This window comes from Cuculus canorus, chromosome 2 (assembly GCF_017976375.1).
Source record: "Cuculus canorus isolate bCucCan1 chromosome 2, bCucCan1.pri, whole genome shotgun sequence".
In the NCBI taxonomy this organism is placed as follows: domain Eukaryota; kingdom Metazoa; phylum Chordata; class Aves; order Cuculiformes; family Cuculidae; genus Cuculus; species Cuculus canorus.
In genome coordinates, this window is record NC_071402.1 from 153,980,201 (window position 1) to 154,007,952 (window position 27,752).

The 27,752-nt window shown below is 43.3% G+C and overlaps 1 protein-coding gene across 4 annotated transcripts; it reads left to right on the forward strand.

Moving 5' to 3' along the window:
• WDR86 (WD repeat domain 86) lies at nucleotides 1–27,740 on the forward strand. 4 transcript variants are annotated; one of them, XM_054058060.1, is made up of 8 exons: nucleotides 1,028–1,183; nucleotides 1,346–1,632; nucleotides 4,796–4,937; nucleotides 6,427–6,666; nucleotides 6,751–6,859; nucleotides 17,146–17,281; nucleotides 22,098–22,201; nucleotides 24,177–27,740. In XM_054058060.1, exons 2-8 carry the CDS (start codon nucleotides 1,470–1,472, stop codon nucleotides 24,393–24,395), a joined length of 1,113 nt encoding a protein of 370 aa, XP_053914035.1. In that variant the 5' UTR covers nucleotides 1,028–1,183; nucleotides 1,346–1,469; the 3' UTR covers nucleotides 24,396–27,740. The 4 variants fall into 4 exon arrangements, with proteins under 4 accessions (XP_053914033.1, XP_053914034.1, XP_053914035.1 ...); XM_054058058.1 differs by lacking the exon at nucleotides 1,028–1,183 and adding an exon at nucleotides 1–473 and having other exon boundaries at nucleotides 6,427–6,859; XM_054058059.1 differs by lacking the exon at nucleotides 1,028–1,183 and adding an exon at nucleotides 535–619 and having other exon boundaries at nucleotides 6,427–6,859.
• Nucleotides 27,741–27,752: the final 12 nt, after the last annotated feature.

Sequence of the window (27,752 nt, forward strand, 5' to 3'; positions counted from 1 at the left end):
TAGATATTCAGAAGAAATGTTTTCCCATGAGGGTGGTGAGGTGCTGGCACAGATTGCCCAGAGAACTCGTGGATGCCCCATCCCTGGAGGTGTTCAAAGCCAGGTTGGATAGGGCTTTGAGCAACCTGATGCAGTGGGAGGTGCCCCTGCCCAAGGCAAGAGGTTTGGAACAGGATGATCTTTAAGGTCCCTTCCAACCCAAACCATTCCACGCTTTGGCGGCAGCTGGGCTGGGGAGAGGGGCGACAGGAGGAACAAAAGCCTCTGGCTGCCCTCAAAGCCTGAGGAGCCGGGGAGGAACCGGAGCCGCGGCGGAGGGGATGCAGGGCTGTGCCGGGCTGTTTCGGTCCCAGTGCGGTTATTAAAGGGTCTCCAGCGCGGAGAGACCCTCCCCGCCCCTCGGCTCTTCCTCCCATAGGAGATAAGGGGTGGCGAGAGGGCTTGAGGGGTGCCTCTTTCCTCCGAAAAACGGGGTAAGGGGGCGAGGGGGGGAGCGGCGGCACCGAGGAAGCGGCGGGGGAAGGACGGGGGTGGGGGGAAAGGCGAGTCTCCCCGCCCCGGGGAGCGGGGCTGTGGGCTTGGAAGCGGCTCGAACATGGAGGGAGCGACGGCGCTGGGGGTAGGGAGCCGCCCCGAGGTGGGATGAGCGGGGAGCGTGGAGAAGGGAGGGATGGGGGAATCCCAGGGGAGAAGGAACGGGGAGTTCCCGCGGGGAGAAGGAACGGGGGTATCCCTCAGGGAGAAGGATGGAGGGTATCCCGCAGGGAGAAGGATGGAGGGGTCCCGCGGGTAGAAGGAATGGGGAGGGTAGAAGGAATGGGGGAGGGTCCCGCGCGGACAAGGGATGGGGGGTGATCCCGCAGGGCGAAGGAGAGGGGGATCCCACAGGACGGAGGAGAAGGCAGGAGGGGGGATCCCGCAGCGATCCCGCAGCGAGAAGGAGGGATTGGGAGGGAGGGGATCCCGCAGGACGGAGAAGGCAGGAGGGGGCGATCCCGCGCTGGAGGAGGCTCCCCCTCTCCGGAGGGCGGAGATGGAGCCGTGTGGGAGGGCTGGGAGCCGCCGAGGTGACCCCCGGGGCTGCTCTCCCTCTCCATCGCGGCTCGGAACCGCTTTGGAGCAGCGGCAGGAGCGGGCTGGGATCCCAGGGGGAATAATAGAATCACAGAATCCCAGGGAGAAGGCAAGCCTGGGGCTGAAGGGCTATCTGCCATCGTGGGGATTCGATTCCTGCGGAGAAAGGGGGACGGGGCTTCAGCACACCGTGACTGAGCGAGTCATGTATCCAGGGGGGAGGATGGAATGATCTAATGTATTCTCGTTCCTCCTTTGTGTCCCTGTGCAGGAGCCCGGAGAACCCTGATGGTTTCTCGGAGCTGAGGTTATGGTCGGCGGGACGCGGTTGGAGGTGCAGAGCTCAGCCTGGGGGTTGCCCATTCCCCATGATCTGACCCGCTGGGACCCGCAGGATGGGCAACAGCGGCTCAGCCGTCAAGGTCTGCACCGATCACCAAGGAGGCATCAACTGGCTGAGCCTCAGCCCCGATGGGCAGCGGCTGCTGACGGGCAGCGAGGATGGCACTGCCAGGCTGTGGAGCACCGCGGACAGCCAGTGCCGTGGCCATTTCCAAGGTACAGTGGCTTCTTTCTGCCTGCTTTTGGAGCCTAAAGCCTGGCACAGGCCACACAGCATGTTGTGGTCTCCTTTAGTCTCTGCAGCCAACATCATGCTTACGTTGTTTTGTGTGTTCTTGAGTAATGTTATTAAGCAGAAGCTGTTTCAACCCAAACCAGGTTACTAGTGCTACTGAATGCATGGATCCTTTTCTCTCTGGGTGTGGAACATAGTTGTTTAACTTGCATCTCTTTCTGGAAGCCCTCTGTTTTTCCACGCAGAGGAAGTTCGGACTTTTTGTTATTCCCTTCCCCTCTTTCCTTACCTCTCTGCCCTCTCCCTCCTCTTCTCTGGAGCGTGTCCAGAAAAGAACAATGAAGCTGGTGAAGGGGCTGGAGAACAAGTCTTACCAGAAGCAGCTGAGGGAACTGGGGTTGTTTAGCCTTGAGGAGGCTGAGGGGTGACCTTATTGCTCTCTACAACTACCTGAAAAGAGGTTGTAGAGAGGCGGGTGCTCGCCTCTTCTCCCAAGTGACAGGGGACAGAACAAGAGGGAATGGCCTCAAGCTCCGCCAGGGAAGGCTCAGACTGGATATCAGGAAAAAAGTTTTCACGGAAAGGGTCATTGGGCACTGGCAGAGGCTGCCCAGGGTGATGGTTGAGTCACCATCCCTGAAGGTATTCAGAAGATGGGTAGACAAGGTGCTCAGGGACATGGTTTAGTGACGGATAGGAATGGTTGGACTCAATAATCCAAGAGGTCTTTTCCAACCTGATGATTCTATGATTCTCCCCTCTTCGTCCTTTTAACCATCTAATTTTCAAGACCTTCTTTCTTTAGAACCTTTTGACCCAGAAGTCTGGAAAGAAACCTTACTAAATAGGCTAATTTTTTCCCCTACATTGGACCCTCAGAAATTCTAATTGCTGGGCTTTCTCATTTTAGTTTTGTATTTTAAACAAAACTTATTATCCTTAGTCTAGCATCTCAGTAATTAGAAAGAGAAGAAAAACTTGTACAACCATTCAGGAGTCAGATGTGGACTAAAGAAGTTTGTATTCTCACTCACTGTTGTTCTTTTAATACAGGGAGAAAAAGCTCTTGCATTTGGAATTTCTGATCCTTTATTCTTCCAGAGAAGAAATCACATTGCTGTGATTCTTTTGTCGTTGTTTGTTTGTTTTCTTGGTTGTTTTAAACTATGGAGTATTGTCTTTTTCCCCACATCCTGCCGTGGTTCTAGCTCCTGGAAAACTCACTGCATTTGCTTTAGGTTTAGAAATCCCTTTAAACGATGAATTAACATTTTAACTAGAAAGACAAATATATTGGATAATATTCAGAATCTGCCCTGTGTACTGCTAGTTTTTGGGCTAAATTCTAAAAGAGTTTGTCTAGATGGCTTGTGAACTGTATGTCGAATCAGATAATTGTACGTATTTTATATTTATGCACTGGCACAGTTATGTAAATTTTTATTGTGCAGGCTCTAATTGCTGATAAACCTGTATCTATAACATAGTTTGAAGCTTCCATCACAGCGTAACCAACAGACTCCTCTGGTGGCTGCTTTTGACCAGACCAGAGCCAGACCATGGCTGCCACAGCAGGGTTTGGCATCCTTTGTGTGGTATCAGTATTACTGATGTCTAAAATCTGACCGACAGAATTTGGTGCAGTAACCGAGATACTTGTTTGATCTTCTCAGAGCAGGATTACATGCTGCTGTGAGGAAAATGCTTATGGTTGAAACCTGTCCCATTTAAGCTGCTTTGCAAAATGTTTTCACAAAAATGTAAGGATGGGTATAATTTCGTTTATGGGCTATAAGATGTTTAATTTTTCACATCTGGTGGATTTGCTTAAGAGGAAACAAGACGTGTGTTTGTAACATGGATTCCGATTTGCTTTTGAACTACGTCAAAGCTTTTGAACTGCAGTAGTTGTAATAAAATCTGGTTTTTGCTGTCAGTGAAATAAAGTGTTTTACTGGGCAGCGTGCTTTCCTTCATTTCTTTTTAACAGTCTCTTTATTCTAGAACATGATTCTGTTTTCCAACATCTTTGTCTGTCCATCTGTCTCTATTCAATCACATTTGTCCTTATATTTTTTTCTTTTCTTGTCTTGTCAGAGAATAGTGTTATTTAAATCACTGTAGGGCCCACCAGCTTCAACCAACCTCTGGGGATCATTTGTGATAAGTTTCTTAAGAGGAAACATTTCTTATCTTGAAAGCTTACAGTTTAAAAAAAATTAAAACAAAGGAATGCAGGATAATACTATCCCAACAATTCAATGGATGGCAACACAAGAGAACCTGAACAATGCTGGAATTAGAATCTTTAGGCGATTTTGAAATGTGTTGTGTGTAATGATCCAAGAGGAAAAAGTGCACATCTTGCTAAGCAACAACAAAGGCTTAAGGTTGTAATATTGATTCCTCTTTGCTAGCATTGTTCTGTTTTTCACAGCATGAATTTTTTAGAGTAGCAGATGGGTCTATTTTTATTGTAACTGTAGAATCCCAACATACTCTGAATATTGTAAGTAATTGTGCTCTTATTCTTTCTTTCTGTGTCACTTCCTTGAAGGTATACCGATATTTTGAAAACTGTGGGTTTTATTCATGTTATTAGTCATAATGGGGAAAGAATTGGCTGACTTCTTACCATTATATTTTTTGTTTGTTCATTCTGCTTGGACAATGAAACTAAACTTGCTGGTAAGTCTCATGTTGCTTCCTTTTTTCATAGTCTCATGCTTTAATTTAGGACTGTTTGTGTCCTGACAATCAGTGGGCTGGCTCAAAATGCAGCCTTTTTTCCCTGACTTCTGAAGAAGGAAGCAAAAGCATTTCTTTATTTAAAAAAAATAAGCTATTTTTATTTGGTTTTAAACTTCAGTATTCTGAGTTTTATTATACTGATAATAATTTAGCTCATGATCTGCCTAGTGGATAGAACTGTGCTGTTTTTAATGAAGCAAGATTTTCTGCTGTTAATCAAAATTGTTGTGTTTTACACATATCTATAAATGTGAAGAACGTGGTGATGCACTTAAAACTAGATTTTCAGTCCATTTATTTGTTGTATTTTTCTTTTAGTTAAGGTGAAGAGCTGGACTGGTCTGTTGTGCTTGCATGCACAGTGATTGAATTTATTTCCTGTGCCATTCCTAGGACATGAAAGTTACATCACCTTTTGCCACTTGGAAAACGAGGCTGCCTTCACGTGTAGCGCAGATCATACTATTCGGAAGTGGGATGTGATGACAGGTCAGTGCCTGGCCATTTACCGAGGACACACTTCAATTGTTAACAGGTTGGTTCTGTGGAGTTTTTCCCTTGTGTTCCTGTAGTCTATTACCATATATATTGTCATTTTACTGCAATTCTCCATTACTACGCTAATAAAATGGGTTGTGTAAACCTTTGAGTTCATGCTACATGTGTTCTGTGCTGTAAAGATTAGTTTTCCTAGCAACAGTGCTGACACATCCATAGACAGCAGATAGGAGACAAATGAAAGGCACACAGCAGGGGAATTGAGTCCAGGGCTAGGAATGAAATTCCAGAAGAAATTAGTCAATTGATAACAGATGCTTCTGATAAATAGATTTAAAAACATCACGTCAAGCCTTTGTGTCAATATGAGGGATAAAGTCAGGGCTTTTTCCAGAATTACTATTCCTGTTTGTGCAGAAGAAGTTTAATATTAAGTTGATTGTGCATGACTGATTGGCCTGTCAGTTTAAAGTGCCTCTTAATAGTTGGGCTGGACTTAATTAATGACAAATAAAGCAGTCAAAGATTGGTATTCTTGCCTTACTTTTTTTTTAGTGAGTATTTTTTTTTCTTACTGAACTCAAAACACATACAATGTGGGCTAGATTCTGTAGATAGTTAGGAAGGCTGGCTCTGTCTGTATTATGGCACTGACCTGATTTTTGCTTGAATCAGCAAATGGGAAATGTGTTCCCTTTTCATAGGATGTTGTTGCCAGTTTAAAAGGTTCCTGAGGACCAAAGTCAGCTGTCAAATAAGACAGCTTGTGATGTACCCCATCTCTGATTTGGAAGCATGCACTGTAGAGATTTTTCTGTTATTATATCTTTGTGCAGCTATTATTCATTATTTTGGAGGCCCAGTGCATTTAATTCTTGAGTTGTAATTTCTAGTTCGCTCTTCAATTCCCTAATAAGTGGGCTGCTCTTGCTTTAACTTTTTTGAGATCCTGGGCTAGGTGAAATTAGGTGTATGGGTTTTGTTTTTCATGTACTTTCTCTACTTGATGATGGAAGGATGATTATTTTTGCGCACTCAGTTACAGTTCAGGTTCCTGGAATGTATTTTTTGTTATTTTAATTCCAAACTATTTTCATAGGTCAGTTTATAAATAATTATTTTTAAAGATACATTAATAAATAATTGTCAAGAATGACTTAATTTTTTTAAGAAAACCCAACAAATCCCACAACAACCTCTTAGTTAGTGTATGTAACTTAAAGGAAAGTATATAACAGTGCTGCTGGAGAAGATTTTAGAAAAACACAGCTGCCCAAATTTACAGTGTGATAGTGCTAAAATGTCTGCATTGCTGTACCTGATGAGAGGTCTCAATTATAAAAGTAGAAACAAGGAAGCATTTGGTGGTTATTTGGTTTTTTTTAAATAAAAAAGTTCATAACCAGTGTGTGTTGTGTTCATGCTACTGTTTCTAACTTCAGTGCGCTTGGCATTGAAATCGTGACAAAAAATGGCTGTGTAAAAATAATGATGCTGTTCATACATGCAAACCATATTTTTTGCAGGATTCTGGTTGCCAAAGACTATCTCTTTAGTGGCTCCTATGACAGGACAGCCCGCTGCTGGAGTGTGGACAAGGAGAAACAAATCCAGGAATTCCGGGGCCATCGGAACTGTGTCCTGACTCTAGCTCACTATTCCTCCAGGGATGTTCTTGAAGAAGAGGAGGAGGAAGAGGAGGAGGAGGAGAAAGTGAGCAGAGACCTCCTAGTGACGGGTAGTACCGACTGCACTGTGAAGGTCTGGTGGGTGTCCAGTGGGCGTTGTTACCAGACTCTGCTGGGACACACTGGGGCTGTCTTATGCCTTATACTTGACTCACCAAACAGGGAGCTGTTTTCTGGCAGCACGGATTATACCATTCGAACGTGGAATATTGTCACTGGTGAACAGTTGAAAGTGTTCAAGGAGCATCAAGGATCGGTAATTTGCCTAGAGGTAAGAAGAAAGATTTCTTCAAGAGCTGTTCAAAGCAGGTGTCTGTATCCTAACTCATGGGGGTCCCCGTTGTCTTTTCATTCATAAAGAAGGTCTTCTGAGGTCTTATAGATGGTAAGCTTACACATTCTTGTAATAACAAAATACTAGTGTGCTGTGGTCTTGCGACAAGTCCTCCTTACCCAAAACACTTTCTGGTGTCCTCTTGGCTTCTGATGGTTATCTTGGTCTGACTTCTATCTCATGATCTATGTAAATCTTCCCAGGTCTTGAAATTCATGAGTAGGCTGGCTGGGAAGACTATAGGATTGTATACATAGGATCACCAGACTTTGAACAAAAACAACCTGAGCAAGTAGACACAGGGTGAGATGACTTAAAAGAGAGTAGGGAAAAAAACCAGAGCAAACCAGATCACTTAAAAAAACCCCAAAACTCAACCCAAAAACTGTGGGCAAAATATAATAGGAAAGCAGAAAGCTGAAAGAAATCCCGCTTTAAAAACCACACAAATAATTCAAGAAAAGGGAGAAGGAGATGGCCAAGATGAGAGAATGGGCAAGGAAAATGGAAAAGAGAAGTAGAGCATGGAGGAGAGAAATCAGGAAATGGTGAAGGAGAGAGGGGAAAAAATTCAATGTGAGCTGAAAAACTATACTCTGTTTTTCTGTTTGCAGTATTTTTCTGGTGAATGCTGCCAGTTTTGTTAATGTTGCAGAGGAGAGGAGGTTAGACAGACAGAAAAGGGTAGTTATTGCACAAACGCTTGCCCTGTACACTCAGTTATCCACCAGAAATTGCTAGTGTTTTATTTAAGGAAGGTACATGATGGTCAGTAGTTTCAGGTCAGCAAACCTTAAATGTTTTTAAATGTATGTGTTTGAAAGTTAATAGCGATAGTTTTTCTCACTGCTCTCCTTGTTTGTGTTTGTCATCCATAAGTGTTTTTCTTTTACAGAGGCTACAGTACGTATTTTTTATGTATGTTTGACAAACATTGCCTTTGTTTTTAAAGAAGGTACTCAAGCTGACACGAGCAGACTGAAACCCTAGTAGTACTACAGGAATTCTGTTTTCCCTCAGTTTTAGAAAGGAAAACAAATCGCGCAAAATCATGTTGCCCTGGAGTAATGTTTGTCTTGCTTGGGTAAATTCTTGGTGTCAAAGCTTGTTTTTATGATATTGTGGTAATGTATTTTGAGGATGTTCAAGTAAATCTGTTGCTGCTCTTAGTGTCACGCTATGTTTTGCTGTTTAATTGTAACTCTTCTCCAAGGCAGAGATTGGCAACAGCAAAGCTTGATTTAATTTAATTGGGTTCTGGCTAAAATCGTTACACAAAGCTGGCTTGACCCTCTCCCAGAAGCCTGGGAAATTCAATTATGCTCTTTGAATGCTCAAGAATGAGCAATGTTTCTCTGCTTGTGAGCACGGAATTAAACAATGGTTTTAAACAAAGATCTTGTAGGGGAGAGGAAAAGCAAAACCAATACATCTATTTGGAAAACCTGAACAATTCAAAAGTACACAAGACTACTCCTGCCAAGACTGCATTGGCAACGGTCCTAGCCAAATCTTCTTCTAGCTGTAACTGGTAGCCTATCACTTCTCTCATCACCAGCTGATGTTTGAGGCTAGAAGAGTCCAGCTGAGGAACATAACTGCGCCCACAGAGACCATTTAGTCCCTAAGCCTCTAAAATTCATCCCAGCTTAAGCAGTCGCTGTACTGCTGTAGAATAGCTTTAGGATGTCTAGCTTCCCTAATTCTTCTCTGTTCCTTACTGGGTTCCACACTAGCCCTTCTGTTCCATTTGGCTGCCTCTCAGCACAACCCACATGGTATTTTCATTCTTTTAGAAAGGGGTCAAGCGCTAGAATCCATACAAAGATGCTACAGCAGAAGGGAAACTTCATGAATAGAGGTGTTCATTTATTTTTTTATTTAGTGGAGGGGGTGATTTTTTTTTTTTTTTTAGCCTCAGGCTTCTTAGTTGACACTGTTGCAATCTGTGGCCATCACTTGGGATAGTGTTTTTCAAACACTGGGTCAGGAAAGACTTGGAGGGGTTGAGAGTTGTTCGCAGTAGCCAGCAGATGTTTTAATTGTTGACAATAGTTCATTTTCTTCAGGGCAGAAGTGAGCTGCCAATTATATCAGATTTTCACTCCCCTGTCCTGGAGGAGCTGAGTTAGTACCAGCAGTTAGAGGCGCTTACCTGTTCTCTGGGTGGTACGGTGCTTTTGTGGAAAGAATAAAGGGGGGGAGGAATAAAGACTTATTTTTGTTTTACTTATTCAAATAAAGATCCCTAAGGGAGGATGACCTTTCAAAAAGTTATAGAAATGCTCATTGTGATCTCTCATCCTGGACACAGATCAGGAACAGTTTGGATATTGAGACCATATTTTCCCCCATTACTTTCCAGTAAATACTAATAGTGTTGCTGTAGCAGTGAATGGAAATTCCTGGAGCCTCCTGAAGGAGCAATTCTGGGTAGATATCCACAAAGGGTACCCATGTTTCCAACCTTGACTCCTGCTGTGTTGGTGTGTGAAAAGCAGAGGGATGATGCCACATGCATGTGTGGATTTTGAATGTTCTTGAGTTGCTTGAAGATCTTTTAGATGTTGTTGCCAGCTAGCATTGGTTAGAGGAGACGGAAAGCAACTCTGATCCTACATGGCAGAATGGAATCGTTGGTGAGCTTTTAGCTTTCCTTTTTTTTTCCAGTCCTTGGCGATCCTAGATAGTGGAGTGAGGGGTGAACTGTTTGGATATTCCCCAAGGGTTGTCCTGCTGTCCTGGTTGAGTCTGTTGAAGGTGATTTAAACGAGCTGAACTGCCTGCATGTGGTCTGCTATCAAAGTAGTTCTCCTGCAGGTGACAGATTATTCTAATACTGCTCTTGTATTCTTTCCTCTATCTAGATTAGACTACAGAGGTTTTGATAGGAGACTTTCTATCTGCAGAGGAAATTGTGTGCAGGCTAGGTACATCGGTAGCCTTGACTAATTTTGGACAGGGTAACCAGCAGTGAAGCAGCCAGAACTCTTCACTCTGTTTCTCCTGTAGTGCACTGACAGCTTGACAGTCAAGGGACGGCAGCTGTTCAAGTGCTCCTTCTTCATGTGAGAGCCAATGATAAGATTTTATAGGAGCTGGTGGGAAAACGCGACGGTGAGCTGGGTGCAATCATGCAGCTCATGCTAGTTCTTCCGCTTAAAAATGTCAGGCCTGGCTAAAGACCAGTATTTGCAATTAAAATTCAAACATATAATTTCATTAATGTATCTGCCTGCAATAGGCTGAATAACCCTGACTTAAATATTTACTTGTGTGTGTTTTTCTAAATGTCTCCGAAGTGGCTTTGCAAACTATTCACAAGAATTGCTTTGTCCTTTGCTGATTGTTCTGCCTCTGAGTATTTATCAAAATTGTGCTGCCAAAAGCTGGCAGAGAGAAATGATCCAGCTTGGAATTTAGCTTGGATCCTATAGCAAACATTCTTACAAGAAACCACCTCTCTTGCAAAAGGAGTTTTAAATGAACATGAGTGGGCAAAGACTTGTGTCTAGTTTTTCTGCAAAGATCCTTTGTTGGGACCATTACCTTTAGTTGCCTTTTAAAGCTGACTAGAAAAGAATGCTTTGAACAAAGCCATTGCCTGAACTCTGTTTCTGTGCTTAACTGTTGTGATCAGGGGACAGATTTTTTTCCTTGTCATATCAGTTAAATTAAGTGAACATATTTTGTGTAATTTGTGTTTATATTTGTTGCATAACTCATCACAGGATGAAGGTGTGAATTAGAGGAGTATGAATATGTACAACACCTGTAGAAAAGAACCGTGTTTCTAGTGCCATTATTTTGCACTGCAGTAAAGAAACTGAAAAACATTCTCCAACAGCCAGACCAGAGACCTCATTCTAGATGGATTCTCAGGGAAAAAAAAAGCAATTTCTTGCCCACAGGGAGTTTGTTAGCTCGTTAAAACGAATGTGGTTTGAACGGGATCCTGAAAGTCTAACTCCGCCGAAGGCTTACATAGTTGTAACTCGAGATTGGTCTGAGCTGGTGATTTTTAACTTAGAAGTGGCTGTGAACAGAAGACCCAGCTGGCAGCCAGTAGAGTACTGACCCACATGTGAAGGATCAGCTGGTGATAGAAATGTGGTTACTGGTATGAATTCATCCTGAAGTTCGTGAAAACCAGTCTGAGTGCAGTGGGCTTTAGAAAGCAGATGCATCCAAATCTGTTTGGAGAGCTGGTTGCCTCTCCTTGGATGGTGGTTGAATTTTTCTGTGCAACAAAGGTTGAGTGGGAGAGCCCATTCCTGTAAGGTTGAAATGCCTGCTAAATGGCTCTTTTGCAGATATTTTTGGCATTCATACAGGTAGAAATTGTCTTAAGCTGCTGTATGTAGTTAGTTCACCCAAGCTTGTGGAGCAGTAAGGTTCTGATTGTCTCGAGAGCCCAGCCCTAGTTGTGATCATTTATTCATTTTGGTTTTTTCTTTATTCAAACCATGATGTGTCACAGGGGCTGCAACCAAGATCAGGCTTGCATAAAACTGGCATTTTTTTAGTAGTGAAACCTGTAACTACTTCAGTGTTTACAACCTTAGCGACATGATTTAGTGGTGAAGTTGACAGTGTTAAGCTTACGATTGGACTCCATGATCTTAAAGATCTTAAAGGTCTGTCGCAACCTCAGTGATTCTGTAATTCTATGATTCTAACCTGTATTTTGCTACTGCTGTTACTTTGCTACTCACAAGCAAGGATGATTGAACTTTTTCATGGAATACCACATCTCCAGCAATTTGGCCTGAGGATTAAGACAAATTTTCTCCATTCATGTGTCTCATTTTTTCATCTGGTTCAAAGCAAAATCCCTCAGAGTAATAAGAAAAAGGAGCAGTCTGGAATTACATGTATCAATGCAGTGTTTTTTCTTCTATCTGCCTGAGGCTTTAGAACTGGGCATCTGTCTCAGGTTTCTAATTGTTTTGAAGATGATTGGGTTTGAAATGTCCACTCAGCTCATTAGTATCTGAGCTGCAGATCTGTTCTGTGTTGTCTGCTCTGCTACAGGTGTCCTTGCCTTGCCACGCTTTTTCCTTGTCAGGAGCTTTGTTGGGCAGTTAGCCAAAGTTCTCAAAAGGCAGCCAAGGAAAATACAGCTTTGAAAATATCAGTTCTCCAGGCTGTTGCAGATTAGGATATGTAACTGTTTCTACTGATCATTTTTGAACCAAGAGTTGACAGAGTTGGGTATATCCAGGCAAATCTGTTGAGTGAAATTTTACGTTTTTCCTTCTGAATCATAAGCAAATAAATTCTTTAATAAGACTAGGACTGGGACCTAGGGAATTGGGTAAAGGCTTGGAGACTTTGGGCTAGAAAAGCCCGGTAGTTATGGACCCGGGAACCTAGCACACGAAGTATTTGCTGAAAATGATTGTGCCTGGATGTGTATACACAAAAATAGGTGGCAGTCTTGGCAGCAGGGAGGCTTAGCTCCCACTGAATCCTTTTTTCAGTTTTGGGCCCCTCACTACAAGAAGGGCGTTGAGGTGCTGGACCATGTCTGGAGAAGGGCAATGAAACTAGTGACGGGGCTGGAGCACAAGTCTTATGAGGAGTGGTCGAGGGAACTGGGATTGTCTAGCCTAGAGAAAAGGAGGCTGAGGGGAGACCTTATCTCTGTCTACAGTGACCCAAGAGGAGATTGTAGCGTGGTGAGTCTTTTCCCAAGTAACTAGTGATAGGACAAGAGGAAATGGCCTCACGTTGTGCCACGGGAGGTTGACATTAGACATCAAGAAAAATTTCTTTACCGGAAAAGTTATCAGTCACTGGAAGAGGCTGCCCAGGGAGATGGTGGAGTCATCATCACTGGAGGTATTTAGAAGACGAGTAGATGAGGTGCTTAGGGATACGTTTTAGTAGTGGACAGATATGGTTCAACTCGATCTGAAAGATCTTTTCCAACCAAACGATTCTATGATTTTATGAAGTTGCAGCAGCCTGATCTCACATTCTAATGAAGAAGTCAGTATACTTTGTCCAACTCCACAGAGGGGACAGATTGACTGACCCTAACATGTGAGTGGGGAGGTTTAACCCAAGGAACAGCAACTGTGTTAGGAATGTGTTGGTTTGCGCAGCAGTCTAACATAATTGGTGGATTTGGGTTAAATGGCCTCTGCAGGCTGAGGAGATTTCAGCCGATTTGGAGAGTCCCATAACCAGCGGGTAGGAGAAGCCAAGCCAGTGTAAATTGGTTAGCAAGAGTCCGAGGAAGGAGAGCCAGCAGAAGGTGACCTAACTGGAAATCAGTGGTTTATGAACCTGCCTGGAACTGGGCAGAGGAACTGTGTTCCAGTCCCTCTTTCTCGGGCTGTTTAGATAGTTTTCAGTACAATCGTGACTCAAGAAAAATGTTTATGGGAGCCAAGGACCTGTGCTGCTGGGTGACCTCCGGACCTCCACTGCTCCCACAGCAGAGGTGACCTGTGCCCAGCCAGTATGACGGCATTTCCGCACTCTGAAAGACTAAAAATACTGATTTGACATGGGTCTGATTGGATTGGTGCTTCTGTCTTGCTCTTCTCAGACAGAATCCCATCTGGATTTCATATACTCTCTTGACTAGTTTTGGGGATACCGTGCACTGCTGCTTGTCACAACTGCCCTGAAGCACTTAATGCTTCCTGTGCGTTATAGAAAGGGATGGATGCAGCCTGGATCAGCCTCCCAGATTGGGGCTGTGCTCTGGGATTTGGGCTGCCAAAAGTTAGGATGCTATAAATTTGAAGTCCTTTTTTGGATGTACTTTAGTTGTGTTATATCATGGCTCCTGTCTATAAAATAGGGAAGGTATTTATTTAATCTGTAACAAAGTGTGGGGCCTGCTTGTATGGTGATTGTTATTTTGTTTAAATGTAGATATCTGAGATGTTGTAGCTTAGGCTGGAGTTAGAATCATAGAATCATAGAATGGTTTGGGTTGTAAGGGATCTTAAAAGTCATCCTGTTCCAACCTCCTTTCATGGGATCAGGTTGCTCAAAGGCCCATCCACCATGGCCTTGAATACCTCCAGACTGAGGCATCCACGACTTCTCTGGGTAACCTGTTCTAGTGCCTCACCACTCTCACAGTAATGAATTTCTTCCTAACACCTAATCTAAATCTGACCTCTTTCAGCTTAAAACTGTTTGCGCTCATCCTGTCCCTGCACTCCCTGGTAAAAAGCCTCCTCCCCAGTATTCTTGTAAGCCCCAAGGTGTAAACTAGACCTATCTTTAGTCAAGCGAAGGTGTTGCTGATAGAGATGGCTACAGCTGAGAAGTTTATCCTTGTCAGAGGGGAAAAATAGTGAGTTTTGAAGTTTGATCTGTTTTTGACAGGTACTTCGGGGTGAGGTGAATAGTGCCCTAGACTACAGTGACTATAGGGAGGTACTTTTAGCTGTAGATACCTGAAAGCAAATCTGATTTGCAACTTCAACCTGAGCTGATTGCTCTTAATCTTTACGGTTGGACTTAATGATCTTAAAGGTCTTTTCCAACCTGGTGATTCTATGATTCTATGATTGATGGCTTTCTCCACCAAGAGCTATTATGTGCTCTGTGTTTTAAAAATACTATGGAAATGAGAGTCTGTGACAGTTGGAGCCTGCACTGGATTTTGCTGTTGGCTGTGCTGCAAGCTTAGTCTGTGGCATCCAATAGGTTGTTTAACCTGTTAGTATTTCTGTTTCCGTGCAAGGCTGAGAATCTTTTGCTGCTGTGCTCACCTGCTTAAACTGTTGAGGAGGAGGAAGGTACATAAAAGTAGATCATGAGGCAGCCTGGGTAGCACAGCAGCTGTGAATGTAATGAAGGTGGTCGGCGTGCTGGCCATCTCACCAGATCGCTGAATGCACATTGGAAGCTTTTATGGCTCTTAAAGTGCTGGCCCTGTAAATTAACTGAGTAATCCCACATCATTTAACACATTTTTATATCTAGCAAATGAGCAAATCTAGGCAAGCTGCAGCTTTTCTGTTTCAGTTCAGCATTTATACACATACTTAATTGCAGAAATGAAGTGGTGTAACTTAATGTGCCATTAATTCAGAGTGGCATTTATCTGCAGGAGGTTATAATTTAGTGTTTTCCTTTGTTGAGTGAGTGGGTTGATGCTACTAGCAAGAAGTCTGAAAATTAAATGCAATGTCTTGGCAAAGAACAATGCAGCAGGATCTCAACTCAGAGCATCCCCTTCCATTTAGCAGGTGCAAAGTGACAATGCTCTTCGTGCCTATTCAGGCTGAGCCTGGAATTTAAAAGTCAGGGTACCTTCCCTAGACTAACTGTGTAGCGCTCAGTTTTCATTAGTGCTGCTGGTCATTCCTTCTCTTTCCTAATATTGCCTTAGTATTAATGCCCTTGCTAAAACAGCTTAAAAGTAATAGGATGTGACATTTTAAAGTACTGTTGGCTTTTAACAGTGGTATGTGTATTACAAGCTCTTGATGTTTAGCTATGAAAACTGTCCCGTGGGCCAAGTTCTGCTGGTGGGAAGTGTGGCATGCGCTGCTCCAGCTGGGCTGCTGGGAGCTGCATCCAGTGACCAATCGGTCTGTCTGCATGAGTTTCTTACATGGGTTAGCACAGTCCCATCACAGTCATGCTTCCTATCTTAAAATACCTTTTTTGTTCATGTAGTTGTAACATGGTGCAAATGGGTTTTTTTGCACAAAGCTCATTTATGATGCCTTTTTGGAATGGGGTGATTACTTTTTGGAATGGTGGTGGAGATAAGGGAGTGTGCAAACCACTCCAGCCTTACAGATACAGTGTGTGCAAAGAGCGGGGACTGAAGGTTTATAGGAATCTAAGGCAGTAGAAGAACCAGACCCTTAAAAGCGACTTGCATGGGCAAGACTCCGTGCCAAGCTGATTTGACATTTGTTCTGCAGCTGGTTTCCTGCAGATATCTGAGAAGCGTGCGGGATTAGTACTCTGCTGGTCATTTGAACCTTCTGATTGGTGTGTCTGGAGGGTAAACAAGGTGTCCTTACTCCTTATGCAAATTCTTTTTCTTTGCAGAGTGTATGTGAGTGAGAGTTACCCCTCCTCTCTCTCTCTCTCCAGCTTTTTGGTACAGAAATTGCTGCAAGTCTGTAAAACTTAACCTCAAACTACAGCCTGTTGGTTGCTGTGGGAGCATGCAGTGACTGACTGCCTTCATAACACTGCCTTCAGAGGGCAGGTCTCGGAGGAGCGTACAGTCATAGTTGTGCGTAATGCTGGCTGTTAAAACCTTTAGTTTGTTTTAATTAGATGGACGTAGAGTGCAGGATTTTTCTCTGGGCTGGGGGGAGTTCCCCTGCTGAGCTGCCAGGCTCTGATAGTTTTGTTACTGTGTACTGGCTGGCTTTATAGTTTTGCACAGGTCTGTTATTTTCTCTCTGTCCAGGTTTCCCCACTGCAGTCCTTCTTTTTGTCATTCTCTGTCATATCTGACAGAGAATGACAAAATGAATGACAGGGAAAAACTGACCTTCTCCACAAGTGAGTTCACACAACACGCAGGATAACACATGTAATGAGGCACTGTTCTTTGGGATTTATAGGCAGAGTTGCTCTAAACAGGCAGCAGATGATGATCTGATTGAAGATGGTTAGAAACCTGTGTGAAGATAGATAATTATTTAATCATTTGGTAACATAGTCTAAAAAGACTTATGGAAACACAGATACAGAACAGTTTCAAGGAAGAATTACTATTTCCAAATATTGACCTTGTGAGGAGTAATCATGTTGTGTAAGATTTTATTCTTCTTTGAGTTCTTTTTTTTGTTACTCCAAATAGTTTAGAATTTTTTGTTGTAATTAAAACTTCCAGTGTGATAACATATCTTGTCAAATATGCTTTGCAGAAACTACCCTGCAGGGGTGTTTTTGTGGCTGTACAGATGTAACTAATAATGGAAGTAGGGTTAGCATTGTTAAGATCATTGAAATCCTGCCTGCTGGCACTGGCAAATGGACTAAGTTTTTTTCATCTTTTGAAATGTGGGAGCTGTTTTTAAGGGCCTAGAAGTCATTGAGAGATGCGATTGTGAAGGTTGGTTTTGGGCACCATCCCTTTGTTTCAAGGTGTAGTTGTTGCTCTTTGTAACAGGCTAAGTTGGAAACCGTGACTTGGGATGAGTCACTTCAGTGCAGTTTCTCTCACAAACGTGCCTGAGAGACTATTGCTGATGTTTTTTTTTTTCTTTTCCCTTCAGCTAGTGAATCGGCACTTGTATTCAGGAAGCGCGGACAGGACAGTGAAGTGCTGGTTAGTAGACACTGGGGAGCGAATCCAAACGTACAAGGCTCACAAACACAGCGTTAGCACTTTGAAATACCACGCTGGGATCTGTAAGTTGCCTTTCCTATGTTCAGCAAACCCCTGCCTCCTTTTTGATGTTTGTCTTTGATCAAAGATTGTTAATGGAGAATGCTGTAATTCTGAAGGTTTTGAAATTGTCACTTTTTCAGCTCCAGCATGCTAATGTTCAGTATCAAAATTCGCTGTAGTATTCCATTTGGGAAGCGTCAATCTTCCCTCTATTTTCCACTTCCCTCTTCTGGAAAATGAAGAGGCAGTTGCTTTATTTCTGTTCCCAAGGGAGGTGGCCTGTACCCCGAGCTGTCTGTAGGTAGTTTGTATAGCTATGGTTTAGCCTCACTAGGCTGATGTCTGACAGTCTGCTCCTGCTGCGTACTGGGGCACAGCATGTGCTGCTGTGGGATATGCAGCCCTGTGCCTGCCTCTGCTGCTTGTAGGTACTGTGTCATGGACTGTCCTCAACCAGAATCACATCCTAGATGCTCACTGCTTGTTTCTAATAGTTAGGCTTCCTGGTCAGACTGTGACCGTCTCCTAGACTCATTTTCTACATGTTCTTTTCCCATTATCTGTCCTCTTTTGTGTATTTGTTCCCCAACCCACCTTTCTGCAGTAGCCAAGTATTGCTTGCCTTACTGATGCTTGGGACTCAGTTCCTCTACTCTCAGTATTCCTGTTAATAGCCGTAGCTTTAGATAACTGTCTGTTGTTGACAGAACAGTATATTCCAACCATGAAACTCCCTCTTTAAATCCCTCTCTTGGCTGGCTTTCCTTGTGCACGTCATCTCTGTGTTTCTGGGTTTGGGCTACAAGACTGCGCCTATGTTCTTATAAGCCTGAAGCTCTCTGTGTCATCCTGGTCTTACTCTGACACTGATGTTAGACTTGATGTGCCTTCATTTGCTTCCCAAACAAGTACTTCCCTCCTTCAGGGTGACCAGGATGACAGTGCCTGTCTTAAACTAATCTAGAAATTCACAGCGCTTTTCTATTTCAATGTCTGTACCTCAGCTATGAAACGAATGTGTAACACCAAATGAATTGTTGCGGTTTGGGCCTTGGTCTCACCTTTAGCTCATCTCTCAGTGTGATGGTGATAAATGGCTGACGAATGCCAGGTGGTGCCTGTTAGAGGAGTCGTACCTGCACAGGCAGGTACTGCACGTCACGGTGTGATGGTTGTCCAGCACCGTGCTAGATGTGTCTGACTGACCACATTTATAACCCGGTAACTGAATTGTTTTCTTAATTATCTTTGGAAACTTAACATGAAACCAAGCCCACAGGTAGATCCTGATTTAATCAGGAAGGCTTTTAGCTCCTCTTTTCAGCATTAGACCCACAGCACTACTTTTCTCCATTAATCTGAATTTATGGTTAATTTCAGCGCTCCTCACCTATATTGCAGAACTACCCCACTCTGCCCTACCTGCAGGTCATAATTTCTGCTGATTTCAGCTTTTGCAGTTGCCTGAAGGGGAAAAGGTCTGAGATTACACTGCACCCTGATGTTATTATTGCTCAAAGATGCAAGCAGGTAGGGTAGGGGAAACGAACCAGAAATTTTAATCCAGGGTGAACACTGGCAAACAAAATACTGATTAGCATGTGTGTGTTTCCCCCCTTTTAATCATAAAGATGCAAAACAAAACACTGAATTCATCAAGACTACCCAAAGGCAAGGTAACTGTGCTAAGCTGAGGCTGGCCTGATCCAGTGAAGAATCTCCATGCTTAGGTGGGAGAGGGAGAGACTTTCTTCATTCGTTAACAAGACCTCCAGAGCTGCATTTTTTTGTTGTTGATTCTGCTTGTCATACAACCATACAGATTTGACCAGACTTTCTAAAACCATCATAAAGTAAGTTTAGTCTCAAACGGAAGCTCCATTATCTGATGCCACCCCCATCAGCTCTGCAGCTCTGTCTCTCTTCCCTCTCATCCCACTGCTCTCTCTCCGCCATACACATGCATTATTTTTCCCTAACACTCTTCTTTTCTTAAAATACAGGCAATATTGCTGTATTTAGTCAGACCTGTGAAGAACATCCTGATAGTGTGAGAGAAGTGTTCACAGAGTTATTTAAGATCTCATTTTAAATCAAATGTGAAAATGCTAACAAAGTAAACAGGGAGAATTGAATTGTTCCACTTGAAGGGTAGAAAACATGTCATGGAAAAATACTAGGGAAGTGTTTGAATAGAATTTAGATGCCTTTTAATTCTTGAAAAAGGACATTTCCCCTTAAAAATAATTTATATACTATGTTTGCATTATTGTAGTAAGTTGATCACTTGTTTACACAGTATCTGATAGTTTTGTTTCACTTAAAATTACAAAGACCTGTTCAGTGGATACCAAATGTTGGAGCTAGTGTAGCTTAGAATCCTAGCTGTTCAGCTAAGACAGATCAGCACTGCGTGTCCATTCTTTGTCTTTCAAAAATGTGGAGAAAATACATAAATTATGTTTCTTATGGTTTATGTTGCATTTGCACCAGCGCAAAAACATGGAAAGAATCTCAGCTGGGAATTGGGAACTTTCTATTAGAAGATCTTAATTCTGTTGTTCACTATCTGATTGGTACTCAAAGGCTCATTGCTCCAAAGAGTTCATGGTCTAAAGAAGAAAACATAGTAGAAGAATGAGAGGAAGAACAGATGTGTGTTTCCAGATTGGCTTTATAGTGTACAGGGAGTTCAGACAGATCTATGAACTAAGCTTTAAACCATCAGAATGTGTTTCTAGTGGTTTTCCTCCGCTTGGTTGTATAATTAATAGCATGGGGAATATTAAGGCTTGTTCTCAATCTAGTCTACTTAATGATATTATGTTGGTTTTTTTCTCTCCTACAGTATGTGCACAGTCATTTAAAATTTAATGCCGTTTATATTTTTTCATGTTGCAAAAACTCCAAGGGAAGGTTTAGAACCTGTTCTTCCCCCCTCAAGAGGCTATGAAATTTAAGTAAAAACTAAAAATGCGTTGTTGATCTTATTTTTTTATTGTTTGTTTGCTTCACAGGCGACGTATATATAAGCATATATTTAAATGCTAAATCTGGGTTAGATCAACAGCTCTCCTTTGAAATTCAGAGGTGCAAAGAGACTTCCTAAATCTGGAGTGACAGTTCAAAAAACATAAAGCATGTCTGTCAAAAGCAAAACCCTGACAGTGATAGCTGCACTGAGCTTAGAGGTGCTTAGTGAAAACAGCTCTTAATTGGTTCCTACTCTCTGCGTGTGTGCAAAAGTACTAAGTGATTTCCATTCACTGGAAAAAAAAGTCTGTACCTTGTTCCCTTCTTTACATCATTGCTACTGATTTGCAGAATGGGCTGTGATACTTTTTCAGGATTGTGTTGGCAATTGAATTTGTAGTGGCCCATATAAAAGGACATTGATTTTCCACATCTTGAAGGTGCATCTAGGAAGTATGCAGCCTCCTGCTGTTTAATTTGAAGCTGAAAAGCTGATGGCAGTAGGTAGCCTATTCTCCGGTCTCCTGTTGTAATCCTGAATCTACTGCTGTAATAATTTCTTCACGTCTCTTTTGGAATCCAGTGCCTCCTTCTTCCAAAAGATAAGGTATCTGTTGCCTTCAGGCATGTCGATTTTGGAAAAATCTTTCCATGGTAGTGGCTTTTGCAGAGGCCTGAAATACGTGGAACAGTGAATGTATTGCTTTTTGCAGTTCTGAAATCTTTACCTCTAGATAAACTTGAGGAGTTTGGGTTAATTGAAAGAAAGTGACTGTTTACAAAGACAATTTGTAACTCTTAAAGCACACAAATGTGCTCCTTTTTGGGCATATTACTAAGTATAAAATCTAAATACTCAGCACTGCCTTACAGTTTCTAGATGGAGCAATTCTGGGGATCTGATCACACTTCAGTGTTGAGAAATTGTTCTTTGAACACATTAAGACACCCTAAGGAAACCTGATGAGCAGCCAAAATCCCTAGTCATGCTTCATTTAGTTTAAAATACACCCAAACGCCCCTCTTGCATCACATGTACAATATAACACATAGAATACATGAGGCATAGCCAAAACCCTCAAGTAGTTCTGTGCCGTACTGAAACAGAGATGACAGCGTGGATCTTGAATCATTTAAAGGGTCTACAGCACGTAGAGATCATAAGCTACAGTGTTTAGCTGAAGAAATCTCCCACACTGAAAGAATTTATAAAGCTTCTTTATAAAGCTGCCTACTCACCTCTAAGGACAGAAGATTTAACTGTGTTATTTCAACAGAGACAACCGTACCTATTCATAGTAAGCTTATGGTTGAAAATGGGTGGGGGAAAGGATATGGTTTAAGGAAGCTAAGGCCAAATTCATGTGATTAGTGTGAGAGATGGTTGCTGTGGTTTGCAGCTCCACTCTACAGATGTGTCCGCTGCTTAATGCAGCAGCAGAAGCGATGAAGATGCTGAATGGAAACCCGTAAACGACTATGGTAAAACAGGAAGGCTTAGTGGAAATCCAGACTTGAAATAAATTGCCTGCTTAGAATTATTGAGGCATGTTTAAGGGAGGGAAATGCATATGGAAGAGAAGAGCAGAACTAGATATTTGAAGTGTGTGTGGAATGAAATGCTGATGTATTTAGGAACTTCAAGCTTAAGACAGTGCAGTGTTTTGAAAGATACAAATGAAAACAAGCATGCTGGGGGCAGGGAAATGAAAATGATCTGAACTTGCTGTAACTGAGAAGACAATCGAGCCTAGAAATGATATGTCATCCTCCTTTGTAAACTAGTTTTATGAACTTGGATGAACTGACTTTACGTGGCTGCTCACATCTGGCCGTACGCTATGTCGTGTGGTTGCCTTGCAGTATTCACAGGAAGTGGTGACGCCTGTGCAAGAGCTTTCAATTCCAAGAGTGGCGTCCTCCAGAAGATCTTTCGAGGCCACAAGTTCATCATCAACTGCATCCAGGTCAGGAAGGGGTTTTGCTGGGATTTTGCGTGTCTGATTGCTCCCACATTTGTTTTGTGGGAATTGGTGTGGTCGGCTGTTCTGTGTGTCTTGGGTTGGATGTTGTTCTGGGGTAAGACGAAGACTTGAGTATTCCTTTTGTAATTTTAGAGACTCTCAGTAATAAAAAGGATAAGTGAAACCACAGACTGAGTCTCCAGAGATGGTCCTGTGTCTGTGATTGGAGGTTTTTCGGGTCAGAGAGAGACGGATGTAACTGATCCTGTGTGGGAGCAGGGAATGGACTCTGACCTTATGAGACCCCTTCCATTACAAGACACTGATGATAAGTGTTTGCAGTGCTGTAGGCGCAAAAGAAGTTTCTTCCTTAGCCAAGCAGAATGATTTATAGCATTATCCCCTTAAACCCCCGGGCCTGGTGTCCCTCGACAGTCTACAACTGCTTACTGTCCTTTCCAATCTTAGTGAAGAGCTAGGGTTAATTCCATGTGCTGCCCTGTATGTAAATGTTCATATAAAATACTGCCATGGAATCATAGAATCACAGAATGGTTTGGGTCGGAAGGGACCTTAAAGATCATCCAGTTCCAAGCTGACAAATGGAACAGTCTCTGCCACTGGCTTAAAGTCCCTGAAGAGTTGCTTTCATGTTGTCTAGCCTCAAGTGATACTGGCATTTAAAAGTTAAAAGGAGAGGAATTAATTGTCCTTAGTGGCAATACAAAGGTAGGTGTCATACAAGGAGTCCTGGGGGGGAAATTTTGAATCCTTGGATGCTTTGTGCATTTAAGAGTCCACATCTCCCTGCATCAGGATCTCAGTAAAAGCTGTTTGCAGAATGAAGATTTTGCTTAAGAACAGGAGACACTAAGTATTTCTGGCAGGCTGAGAGTCAAAGGGAAAAAGAGAGGAGATGATAAAATTCTTTTTGTAGTTGCTCTCAAGCGTATAGAGATGTAAACGTGTTTTTCTTTTGTCTGTTTTTCTGAATTAGCAAGTGGTTGGTTGGTCTGACACTACAAACACTTGGGTATTGACCGGATGGTTGTGTAGCAGACTGTCACCCAGCTGTATTTGGGTGATGACTGATGTAATTGCTTTCTGCAGCTCTTAAGTGTTGACAAGACCAAAGCCTGACTTTTTGGGTTTTTTTTTCTGATTTCATTACCATGTGTACAGGGAAAAAATCCTGGGAAGAGAGAGGACTGAGAAGTGGTGACCTTAGTATGATCTGAAGCATATGGATGAGGGGGCTGTGGTTGGGCAGTGCTTGTGTGGTGCTCTGTGGTAGTGTGAGCCAGACTGCTGGTGGGATTCTCGCTGTCACGACTGCCTCTGGAGACTGCGAGTGTTGATGCAGATAGCCTGACGCAGGATGGGGAAGATGATCAAGACAGAGGGCTTACTTCTAGGGTGGGATGAAAACAATTGGGAACATTACCAATGGCAGCAAATGTTTCATTAAGGAAATGAAACTACAGGGGGAATCAAGGTTAAATTACTGCAGTTTTGGAAGAACAAACAGGAGTTGTACCTATAATGTACTGCAAAGGAAGAAGAAAACTGAGAAGCGAAGCATTCCTGAACCCCTCCACTGCCTACTGATGCTGGTTTTGGTGCCTCCTTAAGCTTCATCTTCAAAGCCAGCAGTGTGAAACCAGCACAGAAATTCCCAGCTACAGCCTACTCTGACATTGAGTTTAGTTCCCCATTGCTTTTCTAGTGGGTTTAGGTTATAAATAACTCTTGCTGTTTATATTTTATGGCTCTGTGAAGTGGCTGAGAAACAAGTCCTGACTTAGTAATATCTCATCCCACTTCAGCAGCTTTTGCGATAATTTATACTGGCTCTTGCAATGATGAGCTGTCAGGACTTAAGTATTGGGATCAAGCTGTGTTTGCTCAGATTTTTGAGTTTGATTGTGCCAATTCTGAGCTGTGCAGTTTGATATTAAATGTGAGCCTGTTGTTCCAGATCCACAACGAGTTCCTCTACACAGCTTCCCATGATGGCACACTAAGGATTTGGGACATCCGGGGAATATGCAAGAGAAATAAGCGGCGTTTGAAGAAGGAGAGGTCTGGCCAAGGCAGGAGCTCTCAGAAAGGAAGTCTGTCTCGTCTCTTCAACAATAAAGTTGGCTGTATGGTACAGCAAGAAGATGGGGAACATGAGGCCATTGAACTCATGTGACTGCCCAGGACGGACTTTCTGTCAGTGACCAAAGCTGAATCTTTTGTTTTCTGCACAGTGTCCATGTAAACCAGAATTTGGAAAGAGATGGGGAATGGCTTTGCTTGCACCTCTTTTTCAGGAGCCAGGATTCTCTGCAACTGTCAGATGGACTCATCTTGTTGTTGCAGGGGACTCACAGCTGAGCAGTGCTGGGGTCAGGAGGGGCTACAGTGCGTTTCAGGTGACAAACCTGACAACTGCTTGTTTCCAGTTCCCTCTTATTCCCATCTGGTACTGAACAAGAGATGTGTTCTCCTGTTCCTGTTGCCCACTCACGTGCCCTGTTAGGCTGAATGTAGAAATGAAAGGTGACCTGCTGTATGACTACCAATTTGGTTTCCTCAGCTCTTGGGTCTGTGTTTTGCTGGTTAGACCAACTAATGTAGGATGGTGTGGCTCAGCAGGAGAAGTTTAGGCAAGACTAGGCACCCCACTGAAAAGTTGGGTGCCCAACTTAGGACAGAAATAAGTTTTAAAAAATATAAACTAGAACGAGCTAAGCCTCTGACCTTTTATAGAGAGGTCCTTGCCTGTCCCAAGGCTTAGCAGTTGTGCTTCTCCCAGCAACCCAGCAGGCTCTTTTTGTACTTTCTGTGATCCCACACTTAGCAAAAGAAGCATCAGTGGCCTCAGCGTGTCTCCTCTGTGCTGCCAGGGGTGTGTGCTTCCAGCTGCTGCTTACCTACAGGCATGGTTCCCCGGTGGGAAGCTCCTGATTGGTTCCTCTAAAGGGCCTCCTCTTGGCATGGCAGGAGTTGCAAGCTCTTCACTAGGCACCAAGTCTACAGTGGCGACTGCACCACACCTGGGCAGCCTGGCACACAGCTGGACTGTCCACTGGTGAACGGTTCTCATATCTACTGGGAATGTCAAATTGTGTTTTACAAAGGAGAGGAGAGCAAAGCAGGATGATGTATTGGGTGCTCTAGATCTGCTATCTTTCCTCCTTATGTGGTTACGTCTGGCCTTGATCACTATGGTATTGGTGGCATCAGACAAGCAAAGTCAAGAGAAGTTCTCCCAGTGTTTTTCCAGGTTCACCCCTCTCTGATAACCACTGAGCCATGAATAAGCAAGGGTTCTTACATTTTTCTATTTGCAGATACCACTCTTTGTAGAACCAATACATAAATAACTAACCACATGTTTTTATTTTTATGGCTTTATTTATTCTGTATTACAGCAAAATAAAAATGCTGTGTTTTTTTTAGAATGGACTAATAAACATGTGGCATCTATGGACATCTCACTGCCTTACTTTTATTTTCTTCTCAGTTAGAGGCAAGTTGCCTGGCTGCAGATTCATAGCAGTTAAGAATGGATGGAATATGGTAAGAAAAATAAAGGTACACTTTTGGAAATATTTCTTGTCATTCCCTCTGAGGTTAAAGAGAGGTGTGCAGTGGAGCTGTCCTGCCTCCTACCAGGCACCAGCCTCCCAGATTTCTGTTTCCTAGAAGGAGTGACCAGCCACAAACCAAAGCACAGGCTTAAGGGAAAGCAAGGGCAACAAAAGAGCCTGACATGCTGGCTCAGCGCTCACTGTGGAGGTGCTGAAGCCCCCTGCTCTGAAACTGTGCCCTTGCCTCCTTGGGCTAGGGCTGTCACTGCTGCTACGTGCCCTGCCCAACAGCTTGGTTCACTCTTGCCCGGCAGGATTCCACACCTAGTAGGAAACAGCATTTTAATTATGTGAAATGCCTACAAGGAGAGACTAATTTGGGAGGTCATCTGCGTGGTGTAGATTTAATTCCACTGTCAACCTCTTGGTCCCATCGTCGCAGCACAGTACCAGCCCTATGGGAAATGTTTATGAGATGGTGGCTCCTGGTTGCTGGGGTGAGGGCTTGCTATGCAGCTCATTCTGTTTGTGTTTTGCTTATGAGGTCAATGCTAAGCGGGAGGCCTTTAGCAGAGACAGACAGAGCTGCACAGATGGCCTGGGCCACACTTCTTGTTTAAAACTTTGCACACAGTAGATTGACAGGAGAGCTTATCTGGCCATACAGCAGCTGCACACAGAATTAGCAAATGGATTTAATAGACATAGATCTTAAAGAGTGGAATTAATGAGTCATTACCACTTTTGCCTGTTGCTAAACATATCACAGAGTCTTCAAATGCACGGTCAAAATTAACTTAAAACGCTGAGCCCATGCATCCTGCCCTGCTGATCACTTAAAACTGCAGGCAGTTCCCAGGGGCAGCGCTGGCAGCGTTACATCACTGAGGAATGACTCCTCCAACAAGCGCTGCCTGTTATGATGCTAATTTTAAATTCCCCCAAGGACAAACGTTCACTTATTACCCTGTCACTGCCACTATGCTATGTAAGCCACTTCAAAGAGAAGAAATGCCACCAGTACAGCCCCACGCTGCCTTCAGAGCCTGCCCAGGGGCGAGCAGGCAATGCCGGGATGCCAGCAGGTTTGGGAACCCCTCTGGCTGAAGGAAAGACAATCTTGTGTTTCCCCACCTAACTTATTAAAACTACACACATCACTTTGATATGTTTTTCTCATTTTCAATTCCTTTATATATTCTAATTTTACTCTGCATCAGTCCACTGGTTCCTCAGTGCTCCCCTGCAAAGAAATGGGATATTATGGTTGCTGGGGCTGTTTCTTCCCTCAGACACCTGTACTGCTGGCTTTAGAAATGCTTCCACCATCTGTGAGGAGATATAAAACTACTCAATTTTTACAGCACTTGCCTTGATACACAAGTACAAAATACAAATAATTCCTTAACAGTGTAATAACTCCCTGCTTTTTACTGTCCTTGGCTAAGGTAGCCAGGGAAAAAAAAACCCTCCCGGAGCTTAAGTCCATCAGGCCAAGCTCCCCTTCCTCCAGTGTTGTGCTCACCCTAACAGAAGTTTAAGCCCTCGCTTCCCCACTGGTAAATGCTGGATAAGAATAAACTGTCACCACACGGAAGGTTCGCTTTCCAGCAGCGGCTGTAAGGCCTCCATTACTGCCAGTTCCCCTGCTCCCACCGGCACCAGCCTTGTGCCAGAAGCAGGCGAGCCATGAGCTCCCTCTACCGTGAGGCTTAAGCTATGGAAAGCAAATAAACCCCTTTTTAAGAAAAACTAAAAAGCAACAGAATTTCTGGTCCCAGGGGAGAGGCACAGCAGAAAACAGGGCGTTATAAAACACACTGAAACTCTCAAACCTTTCTTCAGAATGCTGAGGCTAAGTACAATTACCGAGACAGTGCCCAGGTTTTGTTGCACAGGTAATTAAGGAAAATTGTGTAGTCACCATGAAATCCATCAATCTTAAGCCAGACACCTGCAAAAGTTTAAAAAGA